At 32.5% G+C, this 12,228-nt stretch overlaps 1 protein-coding gene across 2 annotated transcripts in view; it reads right to left on the bottom strand.

Annotated features, from left to right (window-relative positions):
• Positions 1-154: 154 nt before the first annotated feature.
• The window catches only part of LOC134707479 (uncharacterized), an 89,072-nt gene continuing 76,998 nt past the window's right edge, over positions 155-12,228 (bottom strand). For both annotated transcript variants that reach the window (XM_063567239.1, XM_063567240.1), the window contains 6 exons: positions 7,996-8,124; positions 6,813-6,944; positions 6,136-6,272; positions 4,007-4,091; positions 3,326-3,492; positions 155-1,537 (listed from right to left, as the gene is read on the bottom strand). In XM_063567239.1, coding sequence (XP_063423309.1) covers positions 1,433-1,537; positions 3,326-3,492; positions 4,007-4,091; positions 6,136-6,272; positions 6,813-6,944; positions 7,996-8,124 — 755 coding nt within the window. In that variant the 3' untranslated portion in view covers positions 155-1,432. The remainder of the gene's footprint in view (positions 1,538-3,325; positions 3,493-4,006; positions 4,092-6,135; positions 6,273-6,812; positions 6,945-7,995; positions 8,125-12,228) is intronic.

Raw genomic sequence — 12,228 nt, 5'->3', positions numbered from 1 at the left:
AAAACTCTGATCAAGTACACATTTGGAAGTTGTTTACACTATGGTAATGGTAAGCCATCATCAATCATCCGATACACACCATTACATTCAGATACAAATGGTAAACTGATCCTAGTTCTTGGTATTGACAGAATTTTTCATTAAGTTCAGTTTATTTGTATAACATATAGGGATTTTAACAAAAGTGCATACACTGAAAATTCTTCCCAAATCATTATATATAATTACATAATTGAATTCATGTTGAAAGTCTGTGAGAAAGAGGTTATACATGTACAACAAATAATACATTACATTTATATTATCAATGATTCATTAAATGAAAAATAAAATGAGAAAACAGGCATGTACATTATACAATCTTTCCATACAACAAATAGAGTTTACCCAATGCTTACAGTATCTGAGAAAGACACCTTACCATGAAAACTTAACAATAACCAATGAACCATGAAATCTTAACAGTAACCAACGAACCATGAAATCTTAACAGTAACCAATGAACCATGAAAATGAGGTCAAGGTCAGATAAACTCTGCCAGACAGACATATACCAAATACAGTTTACATAATAGCTGAAAGTATTTTGGAAAAGGATTTGATTAGGAAAATATAACATTGACCAATCATTCCTTACACCCAATATAGTTCATGTAATGCTGTAAGTATCTGGATTACTGACTGGTATCAATTATACAATACACTACAACATTTTAAGATTCACCTAATTGTGATTCTCTTATGTGATTCTCTATGTAATTCTCAAGCTGCAGTGACCAATCTTGTTAGTATCTGTAAAAAAGCCAATGTCTAATGACACAAGCATCAAAGGGATGATGAATGCTTTGATGCAGACAGAAGCAAAATATGATACAAATGAGATTATTTTGTTCAAAATACAAAGTTAATAGTACAAATAGTCATAAAGAGCTCTTTGGAACACGACCAGTGTCATACATGATATACACTGCTGCTGGCTGAATTAAATGGTAATTGCAAAAAGTCCATATAATAGTACAATACAGAAATCTTAATAAAAAAATGCATCTAGATGACAAGTATTTTTATTATGAGGAAGCTTCTGTAAAAAAAATTTGTTCTTTAAATGAAGGTTTGAAAAAGGTTATTGAGTCCACAAAATAATAAAATGTGGAACAAAGAAAATATATTTTAGAATTTTGCTTCAAATGCTATCTTTTATCATGATAATGTGAATGTGACTGTCCTCCAAGTTTTATAAAATGCTTTTCAAGGTTTTTCAAAGTGAATAAAGTATAAAAATCCTTAACCTGAGACTGTAAAAGTTTTCATCTGAAGCGTAACAAAAAATATAAATATATTATCTGAACGCACAAATAGAAAACATATTAGTGGTCATGTTATGAAATTCAGTGTGTAGATAACAATGTCTTTTAATGTCAATATCACATGATCATGCATCAGAATTGTCATTTTGTGATATAACTGTATTGTCATTATCACCATCTGCTAATGGGTTGCTAAATCCTCGAGAACCATCATCCTGAACTTCTTCCAGCTGAAAGTAGACAACAAAATGTAAGAAACAGAGAAAATAAATGCTGATTGAATTGAGGGATTCTTCACCTATTTACCTTTATATGATATATAGAAGAAAAAAATTAAGAGAGAGGTGTTATTGCATTTTAACTATTTGTTATTCATTCCTATAATATCATGGTAGTTTCTTTCTTAGTGAATGAAAGTGAAACTCAAGAGTAAGCCAAACTTCTGGCAAGGAAGAAACTGGCAGATACTAGTTCAGAAAGTATTTTTTCCAGTTTTTCAAATGTCTCAAAGTTGAGAAAGTCTGAAACTCTTACAGTAATGGTGATATGCAGCATAGATTCATTGTTCTGAAAAACAAACCTGTTAATTGATTTCTTGCATTATATATTTTATCTCAAAAGAGTGATCAAGTCTGGCAAATTGATGTCATAAAATAAAGCAGCCACAATTGGGATCTGATTGCATGAATACAATCTTCACCCCCAAAACTGATACATTCTTTAGGTTGCATTTCTGTAAATATTTATAATGCAATATCCCATAGGAATTCCTTTTACTGATAAAACTGTATCACTTTTACTATGAAGGTTTGAAAAAAAGTATATTCTAGAATGGAAAATTCATATGCACTACTATTTTTTTAAAAGGTCAAAATATAGGGCTGTGCGGCATATTTTCCACATTTATATGCCTACAACTTTTAAGAAATTAAACTAACACAAAAAATTAGAACTATCCTTTCCTTGACATAAGGTGTTCCACAGATTTCAATTTAACCAATATGCATATGTATATTTACTGGTAACATTCCCAAGTTATGTCCCTCTAGAGATGAAACATAGAGATCATATCTGGTAACCAGTATGTAAACAAAATAAATAATCTATGAATATCATATATCTCCCCAAAAGAGGCAGGGTTTGAGAAACAGCTGTATTTACAAAGTGCAACCTATTAGTGGTCATGCTAGTGAACCATAAAAATAAGGCCAATGTCACTGGACATTTTCCAGACAGAACCATCAGACTAAGAAGGCATCTGTTTACAAGATTGGTGTAATTTTTTGGTTACATTTATTATTACTTCATTTATTTATTTTATTTATAATACTTGTAGATACTATTTTTGGGTATTTGCACATATGTAACGTTGTGCTCATGAACATTATAATATTTCCCGTTTTTAAGTTTTATGACGGTTCGCTTTTGACGTATGTTACGTTGTCTAGTTTTTTATTCTTGCAAGTTATTTGATATTCGGAGACACATCATTATTTTATAGAGGGATCATAATCGGTAAGAGATAATTCATGTACATTTTTAAGAACAATATTTATTTAAAGAAGAAATATTAAGAATGGTAAAAGTATTTATAAATTAATATTTGTTCTAATAAACTTTTTATTTAACAAGTTACTATTGAAGCGTGAAAGAAAGTGAATCATATTGTTTGATAAGTATTATGCCTTTAGTTTTTTAAGTTATATTTTTACTTACGATGTATGTTTATGTGTATTTGTATTTTATTGTAGAGAATCGGTTGTTATGATATAGTATATGAAGCCAAGATTATATGTAGTTTTGAAGAATAAAGATACCTATATAGATCGCATACTCGACTTATCACCTTATTTGATGTCTTTGATGTGATCCGTTACATAGGGTTTATCACACTCTTCTACCTTCTTCATTATAAAGCATTGTATAATTATTTTAGGCTGTCACCCGTCTTTAAGCATCCCTTTGTCTAGCATTCTCTGAAAATCATCGCAGATGAGACAAAAACCATTATACATTACCTTTTGTGTATCTTGTTGATACTTTCTTGACAATCCAGAAGGTAGTAACACTCCTGTATATTTCTTTTTCATGATGAATATCACACCAACAACAATTAAAACAATCAGTGCTATAATGCCAATCACAAGTCCTACTAACTGGGCTTTAGATAGAGAATAGCTTGCACCTAAAACAGGATGGTACAAGAAATTACTTCAATAACATGAAAGCAGCTTAACAGATTAACAGATGCTAAGGCAAGCACATGCAATGCATAAAATGTAAATTCATAAACAATGACAAATTTTGCAGTTGTATAAAAGGTATACTATATGTCCAAAACCTGAAGATTAAAACTGTCTGCCTAATACAGAGTTAAAAATGGGTTTCTGTATACACAAATTCTGATTAATTCCTCATGCCTTATTTCTTTCAATACAGTTTTATTTCACAAATTGCTTGTTATTAAAACATACAGTTTAAACACACTATTAGCCTTAAAAACTATTGACTAATTCTAAAAGAATAAATCAATTTACTATAGGAATACATGAAGATATACAAGACCCAAGTTAGGAGCCTCTGTCCTTTGTTAGTCTTGTATATTTTGTATCAGTTATGTGTAGTTCTTACTACAATTTCTTAATTAGAAGTAATGGTTAAAAACTTAAAAATCTAATTGAAGCCCTGATTTTTGTTACCTGATTGACTCTGCTGCATCAAGTATCGTCCTGTTGTATTCTGACATCTGTCTCCATAAAAGGTATCTTTACATAAACATAAACCCTGAAAATACACTTAAGATATATTGAGTCTGCATTACAAAGTTTATATAGATATTAATTAGATATAAGAAGATGTGGTATGAGTGCCAATGAGACAACTCCCCATCCAAGTCACAATTTGTAAAAGTAAACCATTATTTGTCAAAATACAGTCCTCAACTTAGAGCCTTGGTTCACACTGAACAGCAAGCTATAATGGGCCATAAAAAGTACTAGTGTCAAACATGTTCAAATGGGAAAAACCAAAATTAAGTTTCAATAAACAAAAAAACTTAATAATGTCACAAATGCAAATAAATGCATTAAATCAAGTATTTCACTCCTCAAACTATCGGAAATTGCATACTATTCTACTTTCATATAAAAAAAAATCACTTTTCCCCTCAACAAATAAATTTTGAAGACAGTAACTGAAAAAAATAGGAATGTTTGTGACCATATGAGTATGCGTACGGTCGGGGTAATTAACACTCTGTTACAGTTTACTTTGAATACTTCTAAATTCTTCATATGGTATGACTTTCCTTAAAAATATGCTATCATATAGGTCATTTTATAATCATATTACAATAAAGACATTAACTAAATTAAAATAAGAAGTTTCAAATAGTTAATTTTACTACCTATTTAATACTATAATAAACACATTTTATACCGATGTCCATAATTACCGATTTGTTATTAAGAGTGAATAGCAATATGTCGACTTGAATATAACTTCCAAACGTTTCTCAGTAAACTGTTACACAAGAAGTCTTTAACAAGGAACATATTTTATTTATTAATAAGTTGTTTTGTGAATATGGTGTACTATAGCCATATTACGATATTTAAAATCTAGAGCTTCATATACACTGTATACGTAGACCCATCTGAATAACCCAAAACATCGACATCACTGCACGCAGCTGAAAAGAGGGCTATCTTTTCACTTGCAAACAAAAGGTGTAACTGAACAGGATCAGGCACAACCATGACATAGCCTTTAAATTAACACATTCTCTTGTTTCCATCCTTTTTTCTAAGATAAAGTTCATTGTATTATTAAAACATTTGTAATGCATATTTGAAAAAAAATAACTTATGGTCAAAATACTCATATGGTCTGGCCCTTTCATAACCATACGAGTATATACTCGTATGGTCCAACCATATGAGTATACACATATGGTCATAACCATACGCGTATGGTCCAAATACTCATATGGTCCGGAACATACCAATAGTATTAGACTTTTAAATAATGCTGGAGTGTAATGTAAAAAAAAACTAGATGTGTCAAAGCGACACGAATGGCCCCGTCTCAAAATGTTGAAAAATCTGCAATTTCAATAACACATATGGACACAAACATATTGATAGTCTCACATGTCAAAATCAGCTCAAAATCTGGTGGCGTATAGAAAAAAAGTCTGTATTATTGTGATTTTCAACAGTTTTCAAAGTTGTTAACCCTTAATTTTGGCAAAAATTAGCGGAGAAAAATGAAATTTAAACTTGATCTGCAATTCATTAGTTAGCTCACATACAAAAAATAAGCCCAATATCCGAAAGCATTTAGAAAAAGTCCATATAAATGCGATTTTTCAAAATTTTCCAAAGCCCAAAGCTCAAAATTACAGCAAAAATAAGCCGAGTGAAACAAAACTTAAACTTGATTTGTAAATCATCATGGGTTACTCACATACCAAAAATCAACTCAATATCTGAAAGCATTTTGAGAAAAAGTCTGTATAACTGTGCTTTTCAACAATTTATCAAAGTCAAAAGCCTGTAATTTCTGTAAAAATTAGCGAAGCGGAACTAAAATTAAACTTGATCTGTAACTCATCATGGTTAACTCACATACAAAATTTTGCCCAATATCTGAAGGCGTTTAGAAAAAAACTCTGTATAATGGTTTGTTGCGGAATGAAGGAATTTCAGAATTACAGAATTTCGGACTATATGGCACAGACAACTTTGTTGCAGGGCCATACATATAAGTGACTTATAAAATACATATTTTTTCAAAGATTGTGTCCACAATAATAACATTTACTTACACTACTTGAACAAAATCCGTGATTTAGACAGGAACCAGGTGAACAGTTACATATCCCTGTCTGAGGCTGACATCCAAGCTGACATGTATTTGGACATTTCATCTGGCATTTCAATCCCCAATATCCTTGACTACATGCTGAAATTCAAACAGGCAATTATAAAACAGTGGTCAAACATTCTTGGGCCTGAAAGATATGCTCTCTTTAAAATGAGGCATATTACAAATGTAAAATGAAAATTTTTAGAGGACCAGAAATAATTCAAAATATAATTAAGGTAAATTTTTTAAACCTACTAATTATTTTCCATCAATAAAATTTTATAATAAACAAAAATTAATTGTAACATTACCAGAAACATATCAACATCAGACATTTCTTCATGGACATCTAAGTCAAAAGCTCAGGGGATAATAAACTACATAAGGATTCCTAATATGCTCTACTTCCTTTTGTAACTTCAAAACTTTTGGGTGATTCAACGATCATTTAAGGTTTTCTGGTCACATTTTTTGTAATCCATTATTAAAAGTATGAAAAAAATGTTCAATAAGTCACAAATATCATAATATCCAGCTAGATAATAACAATGGCACATATTTCAGCATTTATTGGGTAGGAAAAAAATCTAGGGGGCTCGAATAAGGCAGCTTAACTGCCTAAAAATGTCAACTTACTCTGATTACATAAGCTTCCAATGAATCCAGATAAACATACACACATTCCAGATGTACCATCACATAATCCACCATTCTGACAGTCAGGACAGGACATAGAACAATCCACTCCATACTGACCGGCTGGACAACCTTCAAACAATATAGATTTTGTTACAGACAAGAACGTGTTCCCAGTACACGGATGCCCCATCCGCACTATCATTCTATGTTCAGTGGACTGTAATCGGGACAGATGAACAAACTGACAGATGAATGGATGAATGGACGAACGAACGAACGAACGGACTGACCAGAAAACATAATGCCCAATTTTTAAAATTATTAATTATCCTAGAGTAATAATAATAATAATCTTTATTTCAAGAGGGTATGCTCAATTAGTAGAAACACTATTCTCCCTTGAGACCCTCACATTACACTCACAATGCAATTCACACAATTTCTTCATAACAAAGATAAACATAAGAAAACATAAAATCAAAATTGATACAAAGTCATTTAAATAATTCCTGGATTTTCCAGTAAAAACTTAAAGCAGTTTGTTTAAAAGTATTTATGTTTGACATGTGTCTTAGTGCTTCTGGTAGTTTATTCCATAAAGTTGGGCCAGAATATGAAAAAGATCTTCTAAATGTGTTTGTTCCTGCCTTTGGTATATTAAGTAATTGGGTAGTATTTGATCTAAATTGCATTCCATTTTTATTTGTAACATTGGAAATTTTGTTAGACAAAAATTCTGGGACAGATCGATATAAACATCTATGAACAAATAAGGCCTTGTGGTAAATTAAACGATCAGTAAATCAAAGCCATGATAAATTTTTAAACATTGTATTAGATGGGGTATCATAAGGAAGTTCAAGAATAATTATAGCTGCTCGTTTTTGAAGTTTATCTAATCTATTTGAATTTTGGTCACTTGTGTTTCCCCAAATTGTACAACAGTAATCCAAAATAGGGAGAATATAATAATAACCATTAAAGTATAACTTTCATGTTTCTGAAATAAACTAGATCAAGGTAATATAGTAGGAGTGAGAATTTTCCACAGGAAAATTTGATCATGTTGGTTTTCAGGTCACAATTCCTTTTGATGACATACATGTATTTCGCTATTATGAATTTTGTCTAAAGAGTGACACTTATGTCCACAAACAATCCTCTGTCCCCATACACTTACTTTGATCACATAATGTACCAAACCATCCTGGCTGACAACGACAATTTCCTGTCTCAGCATCACATACAGCACCATTTTTACATCCACACACCTGTGCACATTGAATTCCAAAATGAGTTGGTCCACATTCTGTTTAATAATTATTAAATAATGATTTAGAAATAAACATTTCATCCCTATAAATAAATTGTTTCTGTATCATCAATAGATAACACATGAAAAGAGAACATTAAAATAAAAAAGGATTTTTTCAGTTCTTGAAACTGGGTCTTAATTTATCATATTCATAATTGTATTCATTTACTTCCTAACAACATTTATCAAAAGAAAATCATTACAATAGAAAACATTGTTTCTCTTATTTAAAAAAGTACTGAAATGGTAACAGGAAATTGTCCTAAACTTGATTGGAATTTGTAGAAAGATGAAAAAACTGAATTCATTAAGAAAACTTTTGCTTCATTCTCAAACAAAAAAACAAGAGGCTCTCAAGAGCCTGAATCGCTCACCTTAATTTTTTTGGTTAAATCTCTCATCAATGATTATTTTGGCTTTTCAATTTATTTAAATGTTCTTTGAATCGTCCTATTTTCTTCAAAAGCAAAAAAAAAAAAAAATTTTCTCCTATGTTCTATTTTAGCCATAGGAGCTATGTTTCTTGACATACAAGCAAATGAAATATAAAATTTATACTAGATACTCTGAAACTCATTTAGCCTAAGTTTGGCTGAAATTGATACAGCAGTTTCAAAGGAGAAGATTTTTAAAGTAAGTCAACATGATGAACAAATTGTGAAAAAAAGTCTTTAAGGTGGTACCTAACACTACAGGGAGATAACTCTGTTAAATCAGCTAAACGTTTTAATTACGTCGTGTTGTAAAGGACATACATGTGATGGACTGTGAAACTCAGATCAGGAGATTTGGAAATTTTGGTCAGGAGATTAGGACTCAGATCAGGAGGTTTTTTATCGACATAAATTTTGTCGTAAATGTAACCATATGAAGTAGAAATTGTGTTTTTTCTACAAATTGTAATATGTTTAAAGTACCCTTATTGCCTTTCTATTAGAATAAAATAAAATATTAAGAAGAATCTGTTTCCTGTTTAGTTTTGTTTTGTTTTTGATAAATGATTGTTCACTGCTTGCAAATAAATCATTATAATATATTTATCTGTCTTATCTGTATCGATTTTTATTCATGTCTCCATCTCCTTATCATTGGTAAATGTATAGACAAATAAGAAAGAAACAAGTTGCTTTCTTTAAAAAAAGAAATGCAATCGTAAACCCAAATGCTTGTTTGGCATTATATATATATTAGATAATTGTTTAATAAAGATGTATTGTCTTATATTACTTTTGTTGTGCAGAAGAATTAGAAACTGACATTGCCTGTTTACTTAATGTAATACCGGTGTTATATAGCCATTCTTCCCCCATGCCAGTTTTTCCCCCGGGGGAAAGACTGGCATGAGCCAATATTTCCCCCGTGGAAAGTTTGGATCATTGCCATTCTTCCCCCGCGGAAAATTGACAATACGTATACATATAGTCACTTTTCCCCCATGCCAATCTTTCCCCCTATATTATAGATATCACTGTAGATATATACACGTCTGAAAATTAACCCGAACAGTGTTAGAAATAGGTTTATAGATACAAATTTTTAGTTCTTTTACATAAATCCAAAAGTCTGTCTGCAGGTTTATCAGTCTATCTATGTTTCAACTAATCTGTCTTTCTTTGTGTCCCCTAGTCTTTATACATTCTCAACTGCATGTCTGTCTGTATGTCGACAAGTCTGTCTACATATTCACCCGTCTGTTCACATGTTTACCAGTCTTTCTACATATTCAATCGTCTGTTCAAATGTTTACCAGTCTTTCTACAGATTCAACCGTCTGTTCAAATGTTTACCAGTCTGTCTACATATTCATCCGTCTGTTCACATGTTCACCAGTCTGTCTATGCTCACTAGTCCGTCTATATTTTCACTAGCTTTGAAATAAGTTTCAGTAACTGCGAGTACTTTTATTTCGGTGTTTTGTTTCTATTGTTTTTATGTAAGTGATTATTGTGCAACGTATCAACATTTTTAGTGAAGCCAATTTCAACTGATATTTTTTTTCTTGCGGTGTGCTGTCCTAGGTTGGGTTCATTGGGGAGGGTTGAGTTTATGGCCATCACATTGTTTATGCACCAATGCCCATTCGAAAGCCAGGAACATGTAGTACCGGTTACAGTGGTTGTTGTTGGTTCATGTCGTTTGAGTTTGTTTTTTTTGTAGATTATTTTGTAATCAATAAGCCTGTTAGTTTTGTTTGTTTTGTTCCCTTATTTGTATGGTCGGAGCATTTAATAGCCGACTATATATGTTTTTTTTTCTTTTGAAGACCGTACGGTGGCCTTTTATTACTTACTACCAGGTCCGTGTAACTCCGGTGGATATTTGTATCATAATTTAAGTGCTAGATCGTGGTCGACCCTATATATACACCTTTAGGGCAGGTGGAATATTTTTGTAGATCTTGTACAGCGAGTCACAATAATAGAGGTAGTTCCTGTACTTCCGATCCAAGTTTCCACTGCACGTCTCCCATGCTGGTTGGAGAGGGGGTTCATATCTCCCCTAGGTTTGATGAAGTTTCACACTTATCGGACTTCTTCTCCTGAATGAAAGCTTAAAGGCGATGAGTATTTTTCTCTATCCATGCCTTTGATGGGTACTTTTCCCTTGTGGTACAAAAATGATTTATCATGTAAAGTCAAAATCTTCAAACTGACCAGAAGTGGTTGTATTCAGTAGGTCAATGATACCAAGGGTTCACGATTGAGAAAGGATGTGATCACTGCATCAGAATGTGCTTCGTGTGTATGTATACATGGTGTATATAAATACATATCAATTTATATTAATACGATGAAGCTTTGGTACCGCTAAACTAATAAAAAAAGATAATATTCTTTTTTCAGGATAAAAATTTCTAACTGACGTCGCCGACGTTATAAGTTTATAAAGGGGAAAAAATAGCTTATCATGCCGCAAAGGGGAAAAATTGGCCTGATCCTCGTTTCCCCCTATAACGTTGAGTGGGAAAAGTTGGATCATGCCAATTTTTCCGCGAGGAAATATTGGATCGATCCAGTTTTTCCCCCCGGAGGAAGAATGGCTATAGGACACCGGCACCACACATCAACGTATAGATCCGACGTACGTCGGCCCAGGTAAAAAAAATCATGCACGCTACCAATTATACGCTAGTAATTTTGATGCATTCAACCTGTCAATCATATCTGTATCGTGTACACAACGAGCTTACAGCGTGTATTGGGTGTGCGTGAAGCGTACCTAAGCGTTTCTCCTAGTCTTTCTACATTCCCAACTGCAGATCTGTCTATATGTGAATGTTTGTCAATAAGTCTGTCACATTCGCCCGTCTGTTTACATGTTTACCAGTCCGTCTGTGTCCACTGGTTCGTCTACATGTTCACGAGCTTTGAAATAGCTTTCGCCGGTAAGTGCGATTATTTCAGTGATTTGTGTCTATTGTTTTTATGTAAGTGATTATTGTGCACCGTACCCATATTTTTAGGGACGCGAATTGCAACTGATATTTTACAGTTTTTTCTTGCGATGTGATGTCCTTAAGGTTTGGTTCATTTGGGAGGGTTGGGTTTATGGCCACCACATTGTTTATGTGCCAATGTACATTATAAAGCCAGGAACCTGTAGTACAGTGGTTGTTGTTCATAATTCATGTCGGTCAAGTTTTTTCGTAAATTATTTTGTTATCAATAAGGCTGTTTAGTTTTGTTTGATTTTGATTTTTGTTTTTAAATCTTAATGGTCGGGGCATTTAATAGCCGACTAAATAGTGTTTTTTTCATTTTTGGAGGCCGCTCGGTGGCCTTTAAAGACTTACTACCACGTCATTGTAACTCTGGTTGGTACTTGTATCATTAGTGCTGGACCATGGTCGATCCTATGCACCTTTGAGGCAGGCGGGATATTTTTGTAGATCTTGTATAGCTCAAACTAATGGGAGTAGTTCCTGTACTTCTATATCTAGTCCCATGTTGCATGGTTGGAGAGGGTGTTATATCTTCTGTAGGTTTGATGTAGTTTCACGCGTATCGGACTTCTTCTCCTGAATGAAAGCTTTAAGGCGACGAGTATTTTTGTATGCAATGCGCTGGACAAACGCTTGAGCTGAATGAAAGATTTCTT

This window comes from Mytilus trossulus, chromosome 2, assembly GCF_036588685.1.
Source record: "Mytilus trossulus isolate FHL-02 chromosome 2, PNRI_Mtr1.1.1.hap1, whole genome shotgun sequence".
Classification (NCBI taxonomy): domain Eukaryota; kingdom Metazoa; phylum Mollusca; class Bivalvia; order Mytilida; family Mytilidae; genus Mytilus; species Mytilus trossulus.
The sequence above is the reverse complement of the archived record's forward strand: the minus strand, read 5'-3'. Positions and strand labels throughout refer to the sequence as shown.